The sequence below is a fragment of the Heterodontus francisci genome, chromosome 37 (genome assembly GCF_036365525.1).
Source record: "Heterodontus francisci isolate sHetFra1 chromosome 37, sHetFra1.hap1, whole genome shotgun sequence".
Taxonomy (NCBI): Eukaryota; Metazoa; Chordata; class Chondrichthyes; order Heterodontiformes; family Heterodontidae; genus Heterodontus; species Heterodontus francisci.
Window position 1 is genome coordinate 22,576,651 of NC_090407.1, and position 21,793 is coordinate 22,598,443.

Consider the following 21,793-nt stretch of genomic DNA (forward strand, 5'->3'; position numbering starts at 1 on the left):
ACCTTCTTTGCTCTAAGGAAAACAATTCCAACTTCTCCAGTCTCCCTCACCCGGGTACCATTCTATTACATCTCCACTGCACCCTTTCCAAAGCCTTGACATCCTTCCAAAAGTGTGCTGCCTGGAATTGGCCACAGTACTCCACTGGAGCCAAACCTGTGACTCCTAAAGATTCAGCATAACTTCCTTCATTTTTGTGCTTTATGCTCTATTTGTAAAGCCAATCATCCTGTCTGCTTTTTTTAACAGCTGTGGGAACAGGTTACATTTTGATGATCGGTAAATTAGTCTTAATCATTTGTTCTTTCCTATTTCCCAGGATGATTCCAGTGGTGTTGTCGGAATCAGCTCAACAGCAGCAAGTGTGAATCGCTACATCCAGCAACTGGCTCAGGAATACTGTGGAGATTGTAAGACATCCTTCGATGAGTTGTCCAAAATCATTCAGGTAGAAAAATCCAAAGAAATATCAAGTTTGTCCAACAACATTAGATTTAATGAGAATATAATTCAAAGCAGTGAGCAGTAAGGAAGAAAGCAATAACATTAAACTTTTTTATTATTGTGGTAATTGAATGCCTGGGTATAAAAATGTGCAGTTTTTGAACATCGTCATTTCGACAGGTTAATCTGCTTGTATGACTCTAATCTAACAGTTTGAACGTTTTACTTGTTTCGCAGAAAGTCCTGGCTTCACGGAAAGAACTCCTGGAATATGATCTTCATCAGCGAGAAGCTGCAACAAAGTCGTCACGATCGTCAGCTCAGCCCACATTCACAGCCAGTCAATATCGAGCACTGTCTGTCCTCGGCTGTGGGCATACCTCTTCAACAAAATGTTATGGCTGTGCCTCCGCAGTTACTGAGCACTGTATAACACTGCTTCGTGCCCTCGCTACCAACAGCACTATCCGACAGATTCTGGTTTCTCAGGGACTTATTCGTGAGCTGTTTGATTATAACCTGCGGCGTGGCACTGCCTCAATGAGAGAGGAAGTCAGGCAACTGATGTGCTTGTTAACTAGGTATGTAGGGAGGGTGAGCTCCTTGTCAGATGCAGCATTTTTGCAATCGATACATGATATCGATAGTCTATTTTTTTCCATGAGGGTGGGGTAGTATCAGTTCGAATATTTAACCTTAATTCCTGGAACCTTCGTTTCAGAACGCAGACAGAGTTTAGTGCCCCACTCAAACAGACCAAATGTACACTGGCTCTCATTTTTTTTGCCCCTCTCCTTCTCTGCTTCTGTTTCTCTTACTGTCTTTCAGCTGGGTTTGCTTGTAGGGCGTCTGAGCCCAGTTCCTAGCAGCCATAGCACAGGTTGGTGTCAGGTCAGAAGCCTGGAGTTATGGAAGAGTCATGCTGATAGTTAAGACATCGCAGTGTCAACCTTTTTTTTATTGATTCCTCTCCTCAGCTGTTCTTCACAGAATGCCAGAAATCAAAATAGTTTTAGGGAATGTTGCAGACGCCACTCAGTGCTGTCAGAAATGGGAATGTCCAAGTCTGTTCCTCCATATGCCAAGTACATTGAGTACTGTGTATTAATATAAGACAGCAGGGTAGCCTAATGCAGAAGCTGAAGCCAGATGGGAGGTGACTGCATCTGCTGCTATGCTCCTGGACTTTATAACGAGTAGCCTGTACTCAAATCATCAAAACTTTGTCACTAGCTTCTGTTTTGATGATGGGAATCTTTTTGAGGCTGAGCATCAGGATGTTCTTTAAAAGTGAGCTGAAAGATAATGCATGGCCAGTCCCCAAAATAATGCAAACTCTGATGTTTAAACATGCTTTTACCTAAAAAATAAAATGAACCTGACTTAGTGCTGCCTGCCCCTTTTACATTTCCATCAGTGTTTTTTTATGGTTGCAGTCCATTTCTAGTCTGTAGGGGGTGAAGAACCTGCTCCTATAAATTTCATGTATTTTGCTCAGCCTTGCTGCAGTGCCCACTCCAGGTGTATCCCCAGGGAAAGCATGGGTTTATTTAATAATCCATTTCACGTCCTTGAATAGTCCAAGATCTCAGCCAGAAGATGTGGACTTTTAAATAAAAAAGTCTTCATTTTTAGAATCAGTCAAGTGTAAAAGCTCAGGAACAGCTCCAGGTTATTTGTTGTTCTGTGATATCATTGGCACATTCTCTTCAAATGTTTCATCATTTTGTCTGACCCTTGCAGTGCTTCCGTCTGATTAATTACTGGACCCTACAAGTGTGTCTGAAAAAATGCTGTAATTATTATAAGAAAACTGTCAGTATTCCCACTGGAGAACTTTACATTGTGGCTTGCCTGGTCAAAATCTAAGTATAAAAAAAAGTGGACAAAGCAGAAACAACTCAGACTTAAGTTAAAGTTTCACTTGGTATTTTCTACATTTGTCAACATTTAGGGGAAGTATAGAAAGAATGAACTTGCATTTATATAGCAACTTTAACATAGTAAAGCGTCCCAGCTTTACAGCAGCATTATCAAACAAAATTTGACGCCATGAATCGCGTAAGGAGTATTAGGACAAGTGACTAAAAGCTTGGTAGGAGAGGCAGAGAAGCTTGCAGACTGGCCAGCTGAAAGCATGGTCACCAATTGTGGGACGATGAAAATTGGGGATATGCAAGAAACCAGAATTGTTGGAGAGTAGAGATCTTGGAGGGCTGGAGAAGGTTCATTGGGGGTGGGGTGGAGGTGTGAGGCCATGGAAGGATTTGAATACATGGATGAGAATTTTAAATTCGAAGCATTACCAGACTGGGAGCCGATGTAGGTTAGACAGTACAGTGTTGATAGTTGAAAGGGGCTTGGTGCAATTCAGGATATGGACATCGCAGTTTGGATGAGCTGATGTTGCTGAATGGTGGGAGGGCGTCAAAATGAGCATTAGAATCATCAAGTCTAGAGGTAACAGTGGCATGGGTGAGGGTTTCAGCAGACTATGAACTGAGGTGGGGTGGAGACGTGTGTTGCTATGAGGCTTTAAGTAGGTGCTGGAAATACTCGGAAGGTCAGGCAGCATCTGCGGAAACAGAAAGAGTTAACTTTTCAGGTCGATGACCTTTCGTCAGACCTTTTTAGAAGTGACCGATTGATCTGTTTTAGTTGTGTTGATTGAGTGATAAATGTAGGCCAAGTCATCAAAAGAATTCACTGCTGCTCTTTAAATAGTACCAGAAGATCTTTTACATCCACCTTGTCAGGCACACAGGGCCTTGATTTAATGTCTTGATGTAAGACAATCTGACATGGCAACACTCCCTCAGTACTGCACTGAGATGTCAGCCTAAGAGTGGGGCTTGAACCCACAACCTTTTGACTCTGCAGCACGAGTGCTACCAACTGAGCCAAGCTGACACTTAAAGGACTAGCTAGAATGTGTTTACTTGCTTTGTTACTGTATTGTTACAGCATTTATCTGACCATCATATTTTGCTCTTTACTTGCAGAGATAACCCAGAGGCAACACAACAAATGAATGACCTAATCATTGCCAAAGTTTCAACTGCACTTAAAGGACACTGGGCCAATCCTGACCTGGTGAGTATGGATATAAGCCTGGACTTTGCAGTTAAAGATAAAGTAACGGTGCTCGCTGCTGACCTCAAAAAGCTGCCCACAAAGTTTTATCGGGCTCTAGAGCACAGACTTCCTCTGTTCCAATGTCACTTTGAACTTGGCACTTTTTACAGAGGATCTGTGACATCCAGCAACGGGCAGGCAGGTTAATCAACCAATCAGGTGGAAGAATTTTCACAGACAACAAAGCAGGGAATATAAATATTTAAATCATTGCACAGAAATAAAGATTGGCACATACATATGGGGTTAAGGGAGAAACGTAAATATCCGAACACAAACTTTAAATTTTTTTGTAGTCTGTTATTTTAAATGTTCTTCTGAGGGAATGAAACTCCACACTTAAAATTAGTTTTTCAGGGTCAGGAAGGTTATGCAGCAGTAATTATGATTTAGTGCCAACGTTCCCTCTAAATTTTCCTTGTCGGGTGTGGCCTGTTTATTTCAATGCATGGTGCTTTAAAAGTTTTGCACAGTGCACATGCACAGTATATTACAAGGATCACTTGTGAGATTGTTCAATAAAGCTCACAGTAGCAAGCAGTCTCATTTTCTAAATCATAATGAAACACTGTCATAAACTTGTAAAACATACAAGTGTGTGGCAAATCAGTTTAGATCAAATCAAAACTGTTTTTGCATCATGACCAGATCATATAGGTTTTGAATTACTGCATAGTGTAATGTCCTGATTTGTTTCCCCCTGTATAGCGCTGAGTCTGTATCTGATGGCTGTGAATATTAAGACCCCAGCCTGTACGGTACCTTCCTGATTGCACGGCCTCGCATGCAAAGCTTATCGGAAACATTGCTTAGTATGCTGTTTAAAAACTCAGCTTACTCCTGGCTTACCTTTTCATTGGTCCTTACAGAGAGAATAGTGTGTAAATGGTTGAAGTTCACGACAAATCAGCAATTTCTAATTGATTCCATCTGCAAAGAATGCAGCAGTGCAGCCTGTGGAGGAGCAAGGTGTCACTGACAGCAACTTCTCTATTTCCACGTTTAATTGTGCACGTACATGCCAGGAATTGCTATCAGTTCTACACAGTATTAAGTTCTATCACAGCCACAAATTCCAGGCCAAAGAGTTTCTGCTTTGGGCGCAATTGGTGATTTGGGCTCGTTTTGAGAAGTGTTTTTTTAGTTGTGTTTCTGCTCAAATTCATTTGCATATCACCGAATGCAAAATCTGCCATGGAGCCGTGCAATCAGGCAGCGTTTTAAAACATTAGTTGATAAAATTTGCTCTAAAGAGCATTCCTTGATATAATTAAGAGTGGTAACTTGGTGCAGTTGATTAATGCAGCTGAAAATGCATTTATCTTGAAAAGCATCTTAATCAGTGTCAATCCACCATCTGAGAGTAACCCAGTTTGAAATGATCAAAAATGACTTCAAAAAAAAAAGAACCATTTGCTAGTTCTATTGGGGTACTCTAGTCAGTTTGCTTGTAAATTTCTAAAAAAAAAAATTGAATTCAAAAGCTTTTAAAAAGAGCCTATTAATCAAACACACCCCTCACTCTCATTAATATTTCCCTCCCTCCCACCCCCCCCCCTCTGAATTTGTGTTTATTCCTACTTTCAGGCCAGTAGTCTTCAATATGAGATGCTGTTACTGACTGATTCAATTTCAAAGGAAGATGCATGCTGGGAGCTGCGACTTCGATGTGGTAAGTTTAACTCTGTGAGATGGTTTAATAAAGCTCACAGTAACAAGCAGTCTCGTTTTCTAAATGATAATGAAACACTGTTGTTAATTGTTGTTTTAATTGTAAAACATACACGTCTGTGACAAATCAGTTTAGATCAAATCAAAACTGTTTTTGCATCATGACTAGACCATATAGGTTTTGAATTACTGCATAGTGTAATGTCCTGATTTGTTTCCCCCTCTATAGCTCTGAGTCTGTATCTGATGGCTGTGAATATTAAGACCCCAGTGGTTGTTGAGAACATCACTCTGATGTGTCTACGTATTCTACAACGACTGATTAAACCACCTGCCCCAACTAGCAAGAAAAACAAGGTGTGCCTGTTCACTGGTGATGAATACATTGAGTCACCCCATCTGCTCTCTGATCTAACACATTGAGACAGCTGCTTTTTTTTCTGTCAGGTTTATCGCTATATTCTCTCTCTTCTGCAGGACATCTCAGTTGATACACTTACAACTGTCAAACCCTATAGCAATGAGATACATGCGCAAGCTCAAGCCTGGCTCAAGAAGGATCCCAAAGCATCGTATGAGGCCTGGAAGAAGTGTCTGCCTGCCAGAGGTAGAGACAACCTTCATTCATAGAATCATAGAAAGTTTAAGGCACAGAAAGAGGCCACTTGGCCCATCGTGTCTGTGCCGGCCGAAAAACAATCCACCTATTCTAATCCCACCTTCCAGCATTTGTTCTGTAGTCCTGCGGTTTACGGCACTTAAGATGCATATTGAATGAGTTAAGAGTTTCTGCCTCAACTACCCTTTCAGGCAGTGAGTTACAGACCTCCACCACCCACTGGATGAAAAAGTTCTTCCTCATCTCCCCTCTAATTTTTCTACCAATCACTTTCAATCTAATCCCCCTAGTCACTGACCTATATGCTATGGTAAATAGGCCCTTCACCTCCACTCTATCCAGGCCCCTCAAAATTTTGTACATTTCAATCAGATCTCCCTTCAGTCTTCTCTGTTCCAAGGAGAACAACCCCAGCCTATCCAATCTTTCCTCATAGCTGCATTTCTCCAGTCCTGGCAACATCCTCATAAATCTCCTCTGTAACCCTCTCTGGTGCAATTATATCCTTTCTGTAATGAGGTGACCAGAAGTGCACACAGTACTCAAGTTGTGGCCTAACCAATGAGATATACAGTTCCAGCCTAACCTCCCTGCCCTTATATTCTATACCTCGGCTAATAAAAGAAAGGATTCCATATGCCTTCTTAACCACCTTATCGACCTGTCCTGCTACCTTCAGGGATCTGCGGACATTCACCCCAAGGTCCCTCACTTCCTCTACACCTCTCAATGTTTTCCCATTAATCGTGTATTCCTTTGCCTTGTTTGACCTCCGCAAATGCATTACCTCACACTTCTCCAAGTTGAATTCCATTTGCCACTTTTCTGCCCTCATGACCAGACCATCAATATCTTCCTGCAGCCTACAGCTATCCTCCTCGTGATCTACCACACGGCCAATCTTTGTGTTGTCTGCAAACCTCTTGATCATGCCCCCTACATTTCCGTCCAAATCGTTAATATATACCACAAAATGCAGGGGACCCAGTACTGAGCCCTGTGGCCACTGGAAGCAGCCCTCCAGTCGCTAAAACAGCTGTCAACAATCACCCTTTATTTCCTGCCACTGAGCCAATTTTGTATCCACCTTGCTGCATTTCTCTGGATCCCATGGGATTTTATTTTTTTAACCAGTCTGCCATTTGACACCTTGTCAAAAGCCTTGGTAAAATCCATGTAGACTACGTCAACTGCACTACCCTCATCTATCTTCCTTGTTACTACTTCAAAAAATTCGATCAAGTTGATCAAACAAGATCTTCCCTTAATAAATCCATGCTGACTTTCCTTGATTAACCTGTGCCTTTCTAAGTGACACTTTATCCCATCTCTCAGATTCCAATAATTTGCCCATTACTTTCAACATGTTACAGATTTTAATGGTCTTATTCAGGGTTAGTGTGTATGTTCTCAGAGTTAGCGCCCTTGTAATGGAGAGTAAAGTTGCCTTTTTCATATTGGCAGCAGAGATCTGGGGTGATTTGGAATGCTGTAGTAAGGGTTGTTGTGTCTGCTGCAGAGTCATGTAGCTGAACTGCTTACTATGCACAAGATTTCCAAAATAAAACTTAATTGCTTCATGTTTTTCAGCAGGATGAAGGATAGATTAGTTTGTTTAAATAATTTCTAAGGACTGAAGTGGTTTGTCGAGTTCTTCCTTCTTTCTTTGATCTTTGTTTCATTCTCCCTCAGTTTAGGCTCCAGCAGGTGATTTACTGCCAAGCCTCTCGCAATTTCTTTGCAGTTGATGGTGAATATATTAAAAAAAAAGTCTAGAATTACTTGTGACAACTGATCACCCACTTGGCAGCACCATTTGATGGTATGCCTGAGATCAAGAGTACATTGAGCAGAAATCGCTGGTGTGAATCTACATCCTACTGCAGTATTTGGAAAGTCCACGCAGTGCACCACTGTTGTCTTAGTTTGCATAATGGTCCATTGTTCTTGCGCTGTTGACGTTGACCGGATGTGGTGTGACGTGCACATCGGATCCTGTAACTAACAGAGCAGGGGTGTGAACCAGCACCAAGCATGTGCAGTTCCAGACAATATACTGAATCTGGCTTAGTGACTTGAACTGCTCCAATTTATTTTAAGAAATACAAAACAACTGATGGCAAGTTCTGCAGAATCAGGAGCCTTACACAGCAGAAAGTGAAATAAATAGGTTTATTTGTTAACCATTCTAGTGAATTGAAGTCCCTTGGTTAGGTCTTTTGATCGTGTTATCGTAAACCTTTCATCAATGCACAGTGATTGATTTAGCATTTATTCCCCTCCCTCGTCAGCTCTGGACACCGAAGGAAAAACACAGAGTAAAACTGAGCTACGACACCTCTATCTGATGGAGAAGTACGCTTGGAAATGGAAGCAGTTCCTGAGCAAGCGTGGAAAGAGGAATTCACCACTGGACCTCAAACTAGGACATAATAACTGGCTCAGACAGGTAATAGGCAAAGGCGGTAACTAAGAGGATAAAGGTAAAAGAGGATAAAGGTAAAAGAGCAAGACTGGTGTGGGCCCTATAAGCAATGTTATCACAGACTTGCCACCCAAGATTTTCACTAAGCTGTGTTGTGTGGCTGTACCTAGCACACTCCATTTGGAACATTTCAAGTACGAGTTAACTCTTTATCAGTAATTTGCCACATTTTAATTTTGTTCCCACCCTCACATACTGAGTGAACGTTCCGCAGGTTAGGGCAGGAAATGGAGAAGCAAGTGCCATTGATTAGGAGCATAAATACCAGCTGGGAACAGGTGGGCTGAATGGCCTGTTTCTTTGTGGTAAATTTTATGTAATCTGCTTTTTTTCATTTTGGGGAGAGACCGTGGGTAGTATCTATGCTCTCTCCTGTGGCGAGTTTGGAGGCAGGGAGAGCATTTAATCGGGCAGGATGGTGGTGGGTGGGGACCCTGTTAACTTCCCGCCTCCACCCTGATTAAGTCTGGCAGTAGGCTCATGGACAATCTACCTGCCCCGCTGCAATTGAGGCCCCCGAGGGGCAATTAATACCCAATTAAGGGCCTGATTCTGCTGCCACTGGTATTAACCCAGTGGCGGGCAGGTCTTGTCGCCACGCAAGGCGCACAGCATGTAAACTCATGCGGGTTGCTTGTGGCCTCCAGTGGGGGAGGGTGTTCCCTCGTTCAAAGGCACTCTACCTATAACCGTAGAAAAGTTATGGCACAGAAGGAGGCCACTCAGCCCATCGTGTCTGTGCTGGCTGAAAAAAACTAGCCGCTCAATCTAATCCCACATTCCAGCACCTGGTTGTAGCCTTGCAGGTTACAGCACTTCAGGTGCAGGTTCAGGTACCTTTTAAATGAGTTGAGGGTTTCTGCCTCCACCACCGATTCGGGCAGTGAATTCCAGAGACCCACCACCCTCTGGGTGATAAAGTTTTTCCTCATGTCCCCTCTAATTCTTCTACCAATCACCTTAAATCTGTGCCCCCGGTAATTGATCTCTCCGCTGGGGGAAACGGGTCCTTCCTGTCTACTCTATTTAGGGCCCTCATAATTTTGTATACTTCAATTAAGTCACCCCTCAGCCTCCTCTGTTCTAAGAAAAACAATTCTAGGCGATCCAATCTTTCCTTATAGCTGCAACTTTCAAGCCCTGGCAACATTCTTGTAAATCTCCAGCTGTACTCTCTCCAGAGCAATTATGTCCTTTCTGTAATGTGGTGACTAGAACTGTATGCAATACTCCAGCTGTGGCCTAACCAGCGTTTTTTACAGTTCCAGCATTACATTCCTGCTTTTATATTCTGTACCTCGGCCAGTGAAGAAAAGTATTCCATATGCCTTCTTCACCATTTTATCTACCTGTCCTACCTCCATCAGGGACCTGTGGACATGCAGTCCAAGGTCTCTCACTTCTTCTACCCCTCTTAGTACCCTGATTGAGGGACCAGGCATCGGGAAGGGGGGTGCCTGCTGAGAGCCAACCCCTGCCCTTGCTGCCAACCCCACGAAACCCCTCCCACCATCACTTATCTGTGGCCTGGATCGTTCTGCGATCCCGAGCTCCGGTGGGTGTAGTTCTGGCAGCAGTCACCACCTCCCCAGTGGCACTGCTGAACAAAAGTGCTGCCAGCTTCTGATTGGCCGACAGCTGTCAGCGGGCAGGACTTCCTGCCCCTGGGGTCCTGATCCCAGGAAAGCTGAGCTGATGGCCTGTTAACTGCCTGATTGGCGTGTCATACAGCAGGCCTTCCCCAAAGGAGGTAAAGCAGGTCTCTTGCCGGCTCTTCAGCCGAGACCCCAGTTTCCTCCATAAAATCCTCCCCAGTATCTTTGTGCAGTATAGCACTGCACCACTGCCGAATGGGTGATCACAGGGAGGATCCAGCATTTGAACAATGCAGCATCACTGAGCCATGACTGTAAGACTATTGTAGGTTGATTATAATTTGAATTGGTCCCACAATCTGCATGTTTAATGGTGTACTCTCTTTAAACTTACACCCAACAATTTAAGACTGCAAGCAAAGACTTGTCAATCTTTGCGTGGGGCAGCTTACTTTTATATTGTCCTGTTTAGCGCTCCCTACATTGTTGTACATAGGAGCTTCGGAATTTTAGGGATACGTTTGAAGACAGAGGAGGGAGAGAGCAATGCGAAGTATCATATAATGATACAGCACAGGAGGAGGACATGCAGCATCATGCTTGTGCTGACTCTTTGAAAGGGCTATCCAGTAAGTCCCACTTTCCCCATAGCCTTGCAACCTTTTTCCTTCCTGTATTCAATTCCCTTTCAAAAGTCACTATTTAATCTGCTTCTGCCACCCTTTCAGCCACTGCATGCCAGATCATAACATGCTGTGTTTAAAAAAAATTGTTCCATGTGATCTTGAAAGAGATTTCCAGAGGGCAGGAGTACAGACTCAAGCTCAGCCTCCTAAGAAGGAGCAGAAAGCCTGAGCTGCAACATGTGGGCTGGAGGATTTCCAGAGAGTGTGGGGAAAGGCCATGGCAACATTCGAAGACACAAATCTCACAGTTGATTTTCTGGGACTTGAGAAGTCTCTGGAGCTAGGGGTCAAGGGTGATGGGTTATTGGGAGCAAATATGGGCCAGAGTTCTGAATCAGCAGAGGTTTATGGAGGTGGGAAGAGTGTGAGGTAATTATTTGAGAAATCAACCCTCAAGCTAATAAAATTGTGGATTAGGGTTTCAGCAGCAATGGGGATGAAATCGGGTGCAAGCAACTGGTGTTGTAGAGGGTGTGGGGGCTAGGTATTGAAACACGGGCATTGAGATAAAAGACAAGAGTGAACTTCCTGCTGTTGAAGTGCATGTAATGTTTTAAAAATGCTGCAGCAGTCCTGAATCAAGGCAGGTGGTTATCATAATTCATGGGTTTCAAACAGGAACCAAAGTAAGCTTTCCTGCTGTGGCCACGCTGCCATCTTTTTTGCTTTGAGTGAACAAATTCATCTCAAAGGAACAGTTTCATTCTTCACATACTGCCAGACCTCTCTAAAGTGTTTCTAATCCTACCCCTGACACTGCCACAGAGTTCTGCAGCAATTCTGCACTTGCTCACCTGGGCGACCAGAGAACACTCACCCCAGCTGGCTGGGCAGCCAGGGAACCCACAAATGAATGGTCTTTTTCTGTTTTCTGCTGTTCTAAAATCGTTGTACTGTGTGTGAGTAGGACATCATCCATCCGACTTTGCTGTTTCTCAGGTCCTGTTCACTCCTGCAACACAAGCTGCACGGCAGGCTGCTTGTACCATTGTGGAGGCACTCACCACCATTCCAAGCCGCAAGCAACAAGTTCTTGATCTCCTCACCAGGTACCTTCCCGTTCACCAGGAAACTAAGCAACAGCTTTAAAAGTCCTTTCAGCAACTCCAGGTCTAGCTGTAACATAATGGGGTTTCTGTTTCAGAACAGTCGGTTGAGGGGGGCACTTGGTGGTTTTTGCCAGTTATAGAGTCCCTTCCTTTTCAATATTAAAACATCTGACATTTGACTTGCATTATGATCAGTTATCCAAGTTCCCCAATGTCTGCGAAAATATTTGTGGAGTTGGGGGAAGGGCAGACCAGCTTGCGTCAGGCAGCGTGAAGTTGTACATGACATAATTTTGCACTCGTAAATCCTTAGAGAAAGAAAGCATAAGGGGAATTTAATTTTATTGCAAATAAATCAGCCTTTTAACAGGAGGAAATAAATAGTCTTAGCAGTTATTTCTTCATTTTCTATAAATACTAATTTTCTTGTTAACATAGGTGTTCATTCCCAGCTTGTATGTCAGTTACAGGGCATGTTTTTTTGCAGCTCTGTTACAAACAGCAGGATGAGGGGGTGACTTCAAGCTGGCCTGAGAGCTACTCTGGAGTCACCTGACCCCAGGAAAGCGCACTGCAGACTAGGATTGTGGATTTTCACGAATGCTAACTCCATTTGCCAATCAGTGAGCAGCTTCAGAGACAAAGTGTTCACAGGTGGAATCACTGGGGCTTCTAGTCAATATTAAAATGTTATTTTAAGATTTCAACCTTCTGTGTTTTCGTATTCCCAGTTACCTGGATGAGCTGAGTGTTGCCGGTGAGTGTGCAGCTGAGTATCTTGCACTGTATCAGAAACTCATCAAACCTGCTCATTGGAAGATCTACCTGGCAGCTCGGGGAGTGCTGCCATACATCGGAAACCTGATCACAAAGGTCTGTCACTGATAAGCCGTCTTTGCTTCCATTTGAAAACAAATCAGAAAGAAATCTTAGATGGCACATTTCCAAAATATTGCATGATGAGCATTATTGGCATTGCCATCAGTCCCCACCCTGCTTAACTTCTCAATTATGTGGCTTCTACCCAACTTCTGGGAAAAGAAATGTTTAGCAAGCTTTTGTTCTCTGTCTCACTCCCTCCCCTGTGTAGTTCGAGTCAGTTAGTCTCGTTTTTTTGTGTGTCTTGTTGGTATTAGCTGCCAAACTAATTACTAGTTAATTCCTCTGAGAGTCTGTCGTGTTGTTTGGGTTCATTAGCTCCTAGACAGGTTGAGCAAATGACGTGCACTGTTCGTGCTTCCAGAGTGACAGCACTAGTTTAGATCAGTTGTAACAGGCAGTGTGGCATTTCAGAGTTAGCATTATGCTATTTCTAAATGTTTGAGGGGTCAGGATATGAGCTGTAATCTGGGGAGCAGTTGAATGAGTGATTAACCTTATAGGGACACAGTTAATTGAATTGACCTTGCGTTACTTTAAGGTGGCATTTCATTGGATAACTCAGTGGCGGCTCAGTGGTGCAGTGGTTAGCACCGCAGCCTCACAGCTCCAGGGACCCGGGTTCAATTCTGGGTACTGCCTGTGCAGAGTTTGTAAGTTCTCCCTGTGACCGCGTGGGTTTTCGCCGGGTGCTCCGGTTTCCTCCCACAGCCAAAGACTTGCAGGTGATAGGTAAATTGGCTATTGTAAGTGGTAGAGAATATGGGATTACTGTAGGGTTAGTATAAATGGGTGGTTGTTGGTCGGCACAGACTCGGTGGGCCGAAGGGCCTGTTTCAGTGCTGTATCTCTAAATAAAAAAAAACTGTTGTTTGCAAGGCTTGACATAGGGTGATATTACCTTCACTGATATGCCAGTCTTTTTATGGAGGTGTTGGATACCTCGAAGGGGTTGAACCCCAATTACCAGATTTTTCCTGCTGCATGCACAGTTCATGGAACAGAGTTTGCTGTAACTTAATTATATTTTTAAAATACATAAAAAGCCATGTGATTAGAAGCTAGCATGAAACAGAACTGCCAGGAATTTGACATAAAACAAGTGTGCTCCTTGGTTTGACTAAGCAAGAATTGACTATGGTCTCCATTTAAACATGAACCTCCATTAACTTTAAAGGAAGCCAAATCTTAACATTAGAAATAAAAACAAGAAATGCAGGAAATACTCAGCATGTCAAACCGCATCTGTGGAAAGAGAAATGAAGTTAACATAGCACCCGATGACCTTTTCATCAGAATTTTAGGGTTATTTCTTTCATTGCTCTTGTTTCTGCTGAATTAGTATAAATCTAATTTCTCTGTCTCATTCAAAATTCAGCATTTAAGAGATGTAAATTTGTATACATTAGAATCATTGACAATATTTGGCCAATATTCTATTGCCATTAAGGTTTTTGAATGCTTACTTTTTCACAATTTATATATTATATATTTTATCTCTAATTCTTTACAGGACAAAAGAGACAGAGACAAACCTGAAATCACAAAAATAGAGATTCTGATTCAGGAGTACAGCAGGAGTCCTGTTAAGAGAAGCAGCAACAGGGTTTTCCCAATTGCTTAGCAAGTTTGCCCACTGCATTGCTGAGCACGTTCTCAGGTTCCGTCCCTTGTCCGTGCCAGGTTAGCTGGTTTCAGCCAGGATGCCAGCATGGCTACAATTACCGTCAATGTCCCTGGTTAATGGAATGGAAAAATCAGCCAGATCTTATACTCCTGATTGCTGTTCACTAGATCCTATTGGAACACGTGTGTAGATATCAAGTAAGGGCAGAATTGGGTTCAGCTGTGATGCCTTCCAGTTGAGTCCAACCCTGTTAAGCCTCGCTATGAAAACTGGCCATTTGAAAGAGGTACTAGAGGATGAGATGGGCCTGTGCCCCTTACCTTTTCAATGAGTCGGTGCTTTCACAAGAACAAAAAAGGAAAAGAATAGCTGTGTTTTAATTGCTGAATCATCTTGGTCCACTGTGTCTGAATTCTTAATTTGAGATGCCCCTGTTGCCTGATTTGTGTTTTAGGAAATTGCCCATTTGCTGGCACTAGAGGAGGCAACACTCAGCACTGACCTGCAGCAGGGATATGCGTTAAAAAGCCTGACAGGTGAGGTGTACACTCAGTGTTACAGCGCAGAGTTGCACACTTAACACACCAATGGATAGATAGTCATGTATATATTCACTGTTTTGCTGCCCTTTCCCAGCACTGCTTTCATCCTTTGTGGAGGTGGAATCAATAAAACGTCACTTCAAGAGTCGCTTGGTGGGCACAGTGCTGAATGGTTACTTGTGTCTGCGAAAACTTGTGGTTCAGCGAACAAAACTGATTGATGAAACACAAGACATGTTGCTGGAGATGTTGGAGGACATGACAACAGGTAATAACACAAGTACATTCAAACTTTCTTAAAAATTGAACTCTATTCTAATTTAAAGGGGGAGCAAAGATTAGTACTTTTGTGACAGTGTTCCCTGTTGCTCTGGTTAAAAAAAAATTATAATGTCTTCTATCTAGTCAGTGTAGTTTAATTTCTGCATGTAAGTTTGAGTGCCTGCTCCGGTGATCCAGGTTATAGCACATGGCATGTGTCAGCTGTGGCTTAGTGGGTAGAACTCTTGCCAGAGTCAAAAAGTTGTGGGTTCAAGTTCCATTACAGGGACTTAAGCGCATAATCTAGGCTGACACTACCAATGTGGTACTGAGGGAGCGCAGCACTGTCAGAGGTGCCATTTTTGGGATGAGTTATTAAACCGAGGTCCCGTCTGCCCCCACAGGTAATATTTGAAGAACAGTAGGAGAGTTCTCCCAGTATCATCCCTTAAGCAGCATCACTCAAAACAGATGACCTGGCCATTGCTGCATTGCTATTTGTGGGATCTTGCTGTGTGCAAATTGGCTGCTGTATTTTTTTACATTATAACAGTGACTACACTTCAAAAGTAATTTAGAACATCCTGAGGTCGTGAAAGTACCTGTATAAATGCAGGTACATTCTTTGTGACACACATCCCCGAGGACCTTGGAATTTTGCAACATGGAAGGCAGTCATTTTCATTTAGCCCATTATGCCTGTATTCACTCTCTGAAACAGCTGTCCAATCTTCAAAAGCCTTTATAATTTCGAAGACCTATATCACATCTCTTCAACATTTTTATGAAGAGCTCCAGTTTAAGTTTCCTCTCAGAATTAAAGCCTCTCATCCCTGGTATCATCTTAGTGAATGTCTCCATAACATGATACTTTCCTAAACTTCACCCAAAACTGGACTCCATATTCAAATCATTTTGAATGAGTTTAGTAAACATCTTTGCTTTTGTATTTTATGTCTGTCTGTAAAGCCTAGACTCTCAAATGATTTCCTTTACAGCTTTATCAACTTGTCCTTTCACCTTTCAATTCTTGAGTATATGAACTTTTAAGTCTGCTCCTTTATTGCTTTTAAAATATACCATTTAGTGCCTATGACCTCATCATTTTCCTTCCCACATTGTATCACTGCATTTCTCCACATTAAGTTTTATTTGCTATCTATCTTTTCCAATCTACTAATCTGTGTATTTTTGAAATGTTCCACTGAATGGCCACACCTCCTATTTTTGCATTATCTGCAAATTTTGACATTATGCCTTCTAGATCAAGTCCAGATCATTTTATAGCAGTAGATGCAACAGGATCTCTGGGGAGCAACACTGTTTCCATCCCACCCCAAAAACATTCATTAATCTTTACTGTTTCCTTCCTTTAATCAATTAGTTTCATTTCTGTGCTGCCACCTTCCTTTTAATATCTGCAATTTTTTCTAATTTGTTGATGTATCTTCCTCAATCTGTTTCACTGTTCAGTGGTATGTAATATACGTCCAACAGCGTAACAGTTCTCTACTGATTCCTTAAGGCTAACCAAATAGATTCAGCTTTCTATGTTCTAGTACTGTAATGGAATCTTTAATTAAGACTGCCAACTCTTTCTGTTTTTCCTCTCTATCCCTCATGAATCTTTAGTAACTAGGATTGTTCAACTTTGAGTCCTGCTTTAGCCTTGGGTACATCTCACTACCACCCCTGTCCCCTGCCCCCCCAGAAACTGGTGCCTCTAGTTTACCAGATATATTTATGCTGTTTTGTGAATTTATGTATATACATCTCAAAATTTCCTCTGTCAATTTGGCAGTCTGACGTGCTTTAGTCCATCCTCCTTCTGATATGTTCTTCATAACTTTCTTGTTTGTTTTTCTTGCACTCCTTGCCTCCATGCTTCCTCATTTTTTTTCCCCCCTGCCCCATGTTACACTAGTTCAAACTGTCCCAGTGAACTCATTACTCTCCCAATGACGACACTGATACTCAGGAATAGGTAGATGATAAAACATGGAAACAAGCCTTTCGGCCCAACCATAGAACAATAGAAAAATTATGGCACAGAGGGAGGCCATTCAGCCCGTCATGTCCGCGCCGGCTGAAAAAACTAGCCGCCCAATCTAATCCCACTTTCCAGCACCTGGTTCGTAGCCTTGCTGGCCACAGCACTTCAGGTGCATGTCCAGGTACCTTTTAAAAGAATTGAGGGTTTTTGCGTCCACCACCATTCCTGGCAGTGAATTCCAGACACCCACCACCCTCTGGGTGAAAAAGTTTTCCCTCATGTCCCCCTCTAATCCTTTGACCAATAACCTTAAATCTGTGCATCCTGGTAATGGACCTCTCCACTAGGGGAAACAGGTCCTTCCTGTCTACTCTATCTAGGCCCCTCATAATTTTGTCCCCTTTATCTATCCTATGAATTACATTCTCAAAAATATCTAATAGATTTGTCTATCACAATTTCTCTTCCATAAATCCATGCTCACTCTGCCTAATCATATTGTGATTTTCTAAGTGCCTAATTACTTCCTTAATAATGGATTCCAGCATTTCCTGATGACTGATGTCAGGTTAATTGGCCTGTAGCTCCCTGTTTACTCTTTCCTCCCTTTCTTTAATAGCAGTATTATATTTGCACCTTCCAATCCACTGGGACTGCTCAAGAATCAAGACAATTTTAGAAGATCACAACCAGTGCATCCAATATTTTTGCAGCCACCTCTTTTAGAACTCTAGGCTGTAGACCATCAGGTGCGAGAAATTTGTTGGCTTTCAGTCCCATTAATTTCTCCAGTACTTTACTCATATTAATTAACAATATTAAAATACGTTTGTCACTCTCAGACCTTTGGTTCCCCAGTATTTCTGGTATGTTTTTGTGTCTTCTACTGTGAAGACGGAATTTTTTTTTAAATGTCTCTACCATTTCCTTATTCCCTACTATAATTTTTCCTGTCTCAGCCTCTAAGGGGCCCCTACTCATTTTTGCTACTCTCTCTTCCTTTTTATATGCTCATAGAAGCTCTTAGAATCTGTTTTTATATTTCTGGGTAGTTTACCCTCATTCTATTTTCTCCCTCTATCAAATTTTTGGTCATCCTTTGCCGGTATCTAAAACTTTCCCAATCCTCAGGCTTATGACTCTTGGTAATATTATAAGCCTGTTCTTTGAATATAATACTATCCAAAAACTCTTTGGTTAGCCACAGATGGATCTCTTTTCCTGTGGAGTTTTTAGTTCTCAATTTAGCAGGGTAGATAAAGGGGAACCAGTGGATGTAATGAATATAAATTCTTAGAAGGCATTCGATAAGTGCCACTCAAGAGTTTACAGGGTCATAGTCATTACAGCACAGAAGGAGGCTATTCGGCCTATCGGGTTTATGCTAGCTCTCTGCACAGCAGTCCAGTCAGTCCCATTCCCCTGCTCTATCCCCATAGCCCTGTAAGTTTGTTTCCCTCAAGTGCCCATTCAATTTCCTTTTGAAATTATTCATCGCCTCTGCTTCCACCACCCTCATAGGCAGCGAGTTCAAGGTCATTACCACTCGCTGTGTTTAAAAGAAAAGAGTTCTTCCTCACATCCCCCCTACGACTCTTGCCCAAAATGTTAAGTCTGTGTCCCCTAGTCATTGTACCATCGGCTAATGTAACAGCTTTTCTTTGTCTACCTTATCTAAAACTGTCACAATCTTGTACACCTCTACTAAATCTCCCCTCAATCTCCTTTGCTCCAAGGAGAACAACCCCAGCTTCTCCAACCTAACCTTGCAGCTAAAATCCCTCATCCCTGGATCCATTCTGGTAAATCTCCTCTGCATCCTCTCAAGGACTCTCACATCCTTCCTAAAGTGTGGTGACCAGAACTGGGAACAATACACTAGTAGTGGCCTACCGAAAGCTTTATAAAAGTTCAGCATAAGTTCCCTGCTTTTTCACTCAATACAGTTTGTTACACAAGATAAGAGTTCCTGGTAGTGGAAGTAGTATATTAGCATGGATTGAGGCTTGGTTAACAGACAGTAAACAAAGAGTAGGATGTTAGGGATGGCAGGATTTACAGCATAGTCTGATGTGATTTAACCTCTGTGTAAATTTGAGCTTTTGGAAGTGACGATGATGTCTGTGTATAGTGCTGATCAAATTCTAACCCACACACTTCTGTAGGTACAGAGTCTGAAACAAAGGCGTTCATGGCTGTCTGCATTGAAACTGCTAAAAGATACAGCCTTGATGACTACCGAACGCCAGTCTTCATCTTTGAGAGGCTGTGCAGCATCATCTACCCTGTAAGTACAAAAGAAGCATGAGAGTATGTGGATTTGTACATTGGACCAGCCATCTGGCCTATAGGGAAATTATACATAAATGACTCAGTTACAAGCCATATTTCCTTGAAAGTTAAGGTTTGGCAAGACTAGGTGGCTATATAAATGAGCCACATTAAAGCACAAGATAAACAAAAATCCTTACTCAGTGCTAAGTTATCTCTGTACAGGTCACAGTAGGATGACCTCACCAATGGGGACCTCATCAACTCTATATTATATATATATATATTTGTTCTCACTGCCTGCCCCGGTGTCTGGGAAGCTTTATGCACACCTATAATGTCCTAGTTCTGACTTCCATGAACGGCTTTAATCTTTCAAATAATTGTGTATTTTCATGTTCCAAGTTTTTTTAAATTTATATCCAGACATCTTCATTGAAATTTGTAACATATAATTGAGATATTTCTGCCACGTTGAGTTATAAGCATTATGTACTTGCTCCTACAGTGGCTCTGATGGTTAAACTAGTGTGTAACTGAGCAACACTTACGAGAAGAACCCGATGTAGCACTTTTAATATAGAAAAATGTCCCAAGCCTTCATAAAGGCTTCAGAGGGCAAATGGATGCTAATCCAGAGAGAGTAGAAGGGATGACCTGGTTCAATGAGGTGGGTTTTAAGGAGGGGTCTTAAAGGAGGCAAGGGAACTGGAGGGTGTTTAATGAGGGAATTTCAGAGCATAGGGCCTAAGTGGCTGAAGACATGTTCACCAATAATGGGGCAAAGGGAGAGGAAATGCACAGGAAGCTGGAAGGGGATGGAGGGTAGGGCTTGTAGCATTGGAAGAGATTAACAGAGGTAGGGAGGAGCAAAGCCATGCATATAGAATCAGAGGCTCAGCTTGTAGTTGAGGACACAGGTTGCTAACAATCTGGTTCAGTCTTAGAGAATGGTCAGGGATAATAGTGGTGTGCAGAGACAGAGGTTCATAGCTAGACTGGAGGGCGGGGTGGGGAAGGTCGGGGGGAGGGAGCTTTTGGTTTAAAGGGGAAGGCAGGAAGCAGCTGAATGGATGATCTCCACCTTGGTGATAAAGACGTGCTCTTGTAACATTCTCACGGGTGGATTGCATCATTTTCTTCTCACTGATTAATCCTATGTCTTAGATGTTCAAAGTTGGTAAAACAAAGATAAAGATGAATTTGTCAATAGATCTGTTCTCTTGGCAGGAGGAAAATGAAGTGACAGAGTTCTTTGTGACATTGGAAAAGGATCCACAGCAAGAAGATTTCCTACAGGGCAGGATGCCAGGAAACCCCTACAGCAGCAATGAGCCTGGAATTGGACCACTCATGAGAGACATTAAGAACAAGATTTGTCAGGATTGTGACCTTGTGGCACTGCTAGAAGATGACAGTGGGATGGAGGTATGAACCAGAACGGAAAGGAACAGCAACAAAATGGTGTCCTGGTTCCAGCAAAATCCTCAATAATTCCCAGAACACGAGTGTTAGAAATTGAAGATTGGAACCCTAATTTTTTTTTCAAATTTGTGCTCGAGGTGTGGGTAAGGCTGAAGTTATCGCCCATCGCCCCAAGAAGATGGTAGTGAGCCACTTTGAACCACTGCAGCCCATGTGGCGAAGTGCTCCCACAGTGGTGTTACGTCCAGAATTCCAGGATACTGACTCAGTGACAATGAAGGAATGGTGATGTATGCCCAAGTCAAGATGGTGTGCAACCTGGAGGTGGTGATGTTCCCATGTTGCTGTTCTTGTCCCCCTTGCTGATGGAGGTAGCTGGCAGACTGATGATGTTGAAATAAGCTTTGTAACATTTTAGCGTCTCAGTTATTCCTTCAGCTCTATTACGTTGTTTGAGCTGTCTTGTAGCTGTTGGTGCTGATCGTTTTTGTTTCTGCCCACCCCGCCTTATTTTGAACAATTTTTTTTTCTATCTCTGTTCTCTCCTTCCCTGCTACAGAAATGTCTGGCTGAGATTATAGTCTGCTATGTAGTCACCATTGACCAGAAACTTAACTTGTCTAGCCACATAAATATTGTGACTGCAAGATCAGGTCAAGAGGTTGGGAATTCTGTGGTGAGTATCTATCTCACTCCCTGACTCCCCAAAGCCTTTCCACCATCTACAAGACACAAATCAGGAGTGTGATGGAATACTGCCCACTTGAGTGGATGAGTGCAACTCCAACAACACTCGAGAAGCTCGATATCATCCAGGACAAAGCAGCCTGCTTGATTGGCACCCCGTTCACCACCTTAAACTTTCACTCCCTGCAGCACAGGTACACAGTAGCTGCATTGAGTATCATCTATAAGTTGCACTGCAGCAACCTGCCGAGGCTCCTTTGACTGCACCTTCCAAACCCATGACCTCTACCACCCAGAAGGACAAGGGCAGCATGAGAACACCACCACCTCAAGTTCCTCTTTAAGTCTCACACCATCCTGACTTGGAAATATATTGCCGTTCCTTCATTGTCGCCAAGTCAACATTCTGAAACTCCTTCCCTAA

At 42.7% G+C, this 21,793-nt stretch overlaps 1 protein-coding gene across 5 annotated transcripts in view; it reads left to right on the forward strand.

Moving 5' to 3' along the window:
- ubr4 (ubiquitin protein ligase E3 component n-recognin 4) overlaps positions 1-21,793 on the forward strand; it is a 187,034-nt gene that overhangs the window by 128,442 nt on the left and 36,799 nt on the right. For all 5 annotated transcript variants that reach the window (XM_068017283.1, XM_068017284.1, XM_068017287.1 and 2 more), the window contains 13 exons: positions 320-448; positions 682-1,025; positions 3,447-3,537; positions 5,167-5,251; positions 5,480-5,607; positions 5,728-5,857; positions 8,161-8,318; positions 11,575-11,684; positions 12,416-12,557; positions 14,645-14,726; positions 14,827-15,000; positions 19,152-19,273; positions 20,488-20,685. In XM_068017283.1, coding sequence (XP_067873384.1) covers positions 320-448; positions 682-1,025; positions 3,447-3,537; positions 5,167-5,251; positions 5,480-5,607; positions 5,728-5,857; positions 8,161-8,318; positions 11,575-11,684; positions 12,416-12,557; positions 14,645-14,726; positions 14,827-15,000; positions 19,152-19,273; positions 20,488-20,685 — 1,893 coding nt within the window. The remainder of the gene's footprint in view (positions 1-319; positions 449-681; positions 1,026-3,446; positions 3,538-5,166; positions 5,252-5,479; positions 5,608-5,727; positions 5,858-8,160; positions 8,319-11,574; positions 11,685-12,415; positions 12,558-14,644; positions 14,727-14,826; positions 15,001-19,151; positions 19,274-20,487; positions 20,686-21,793) is intronic.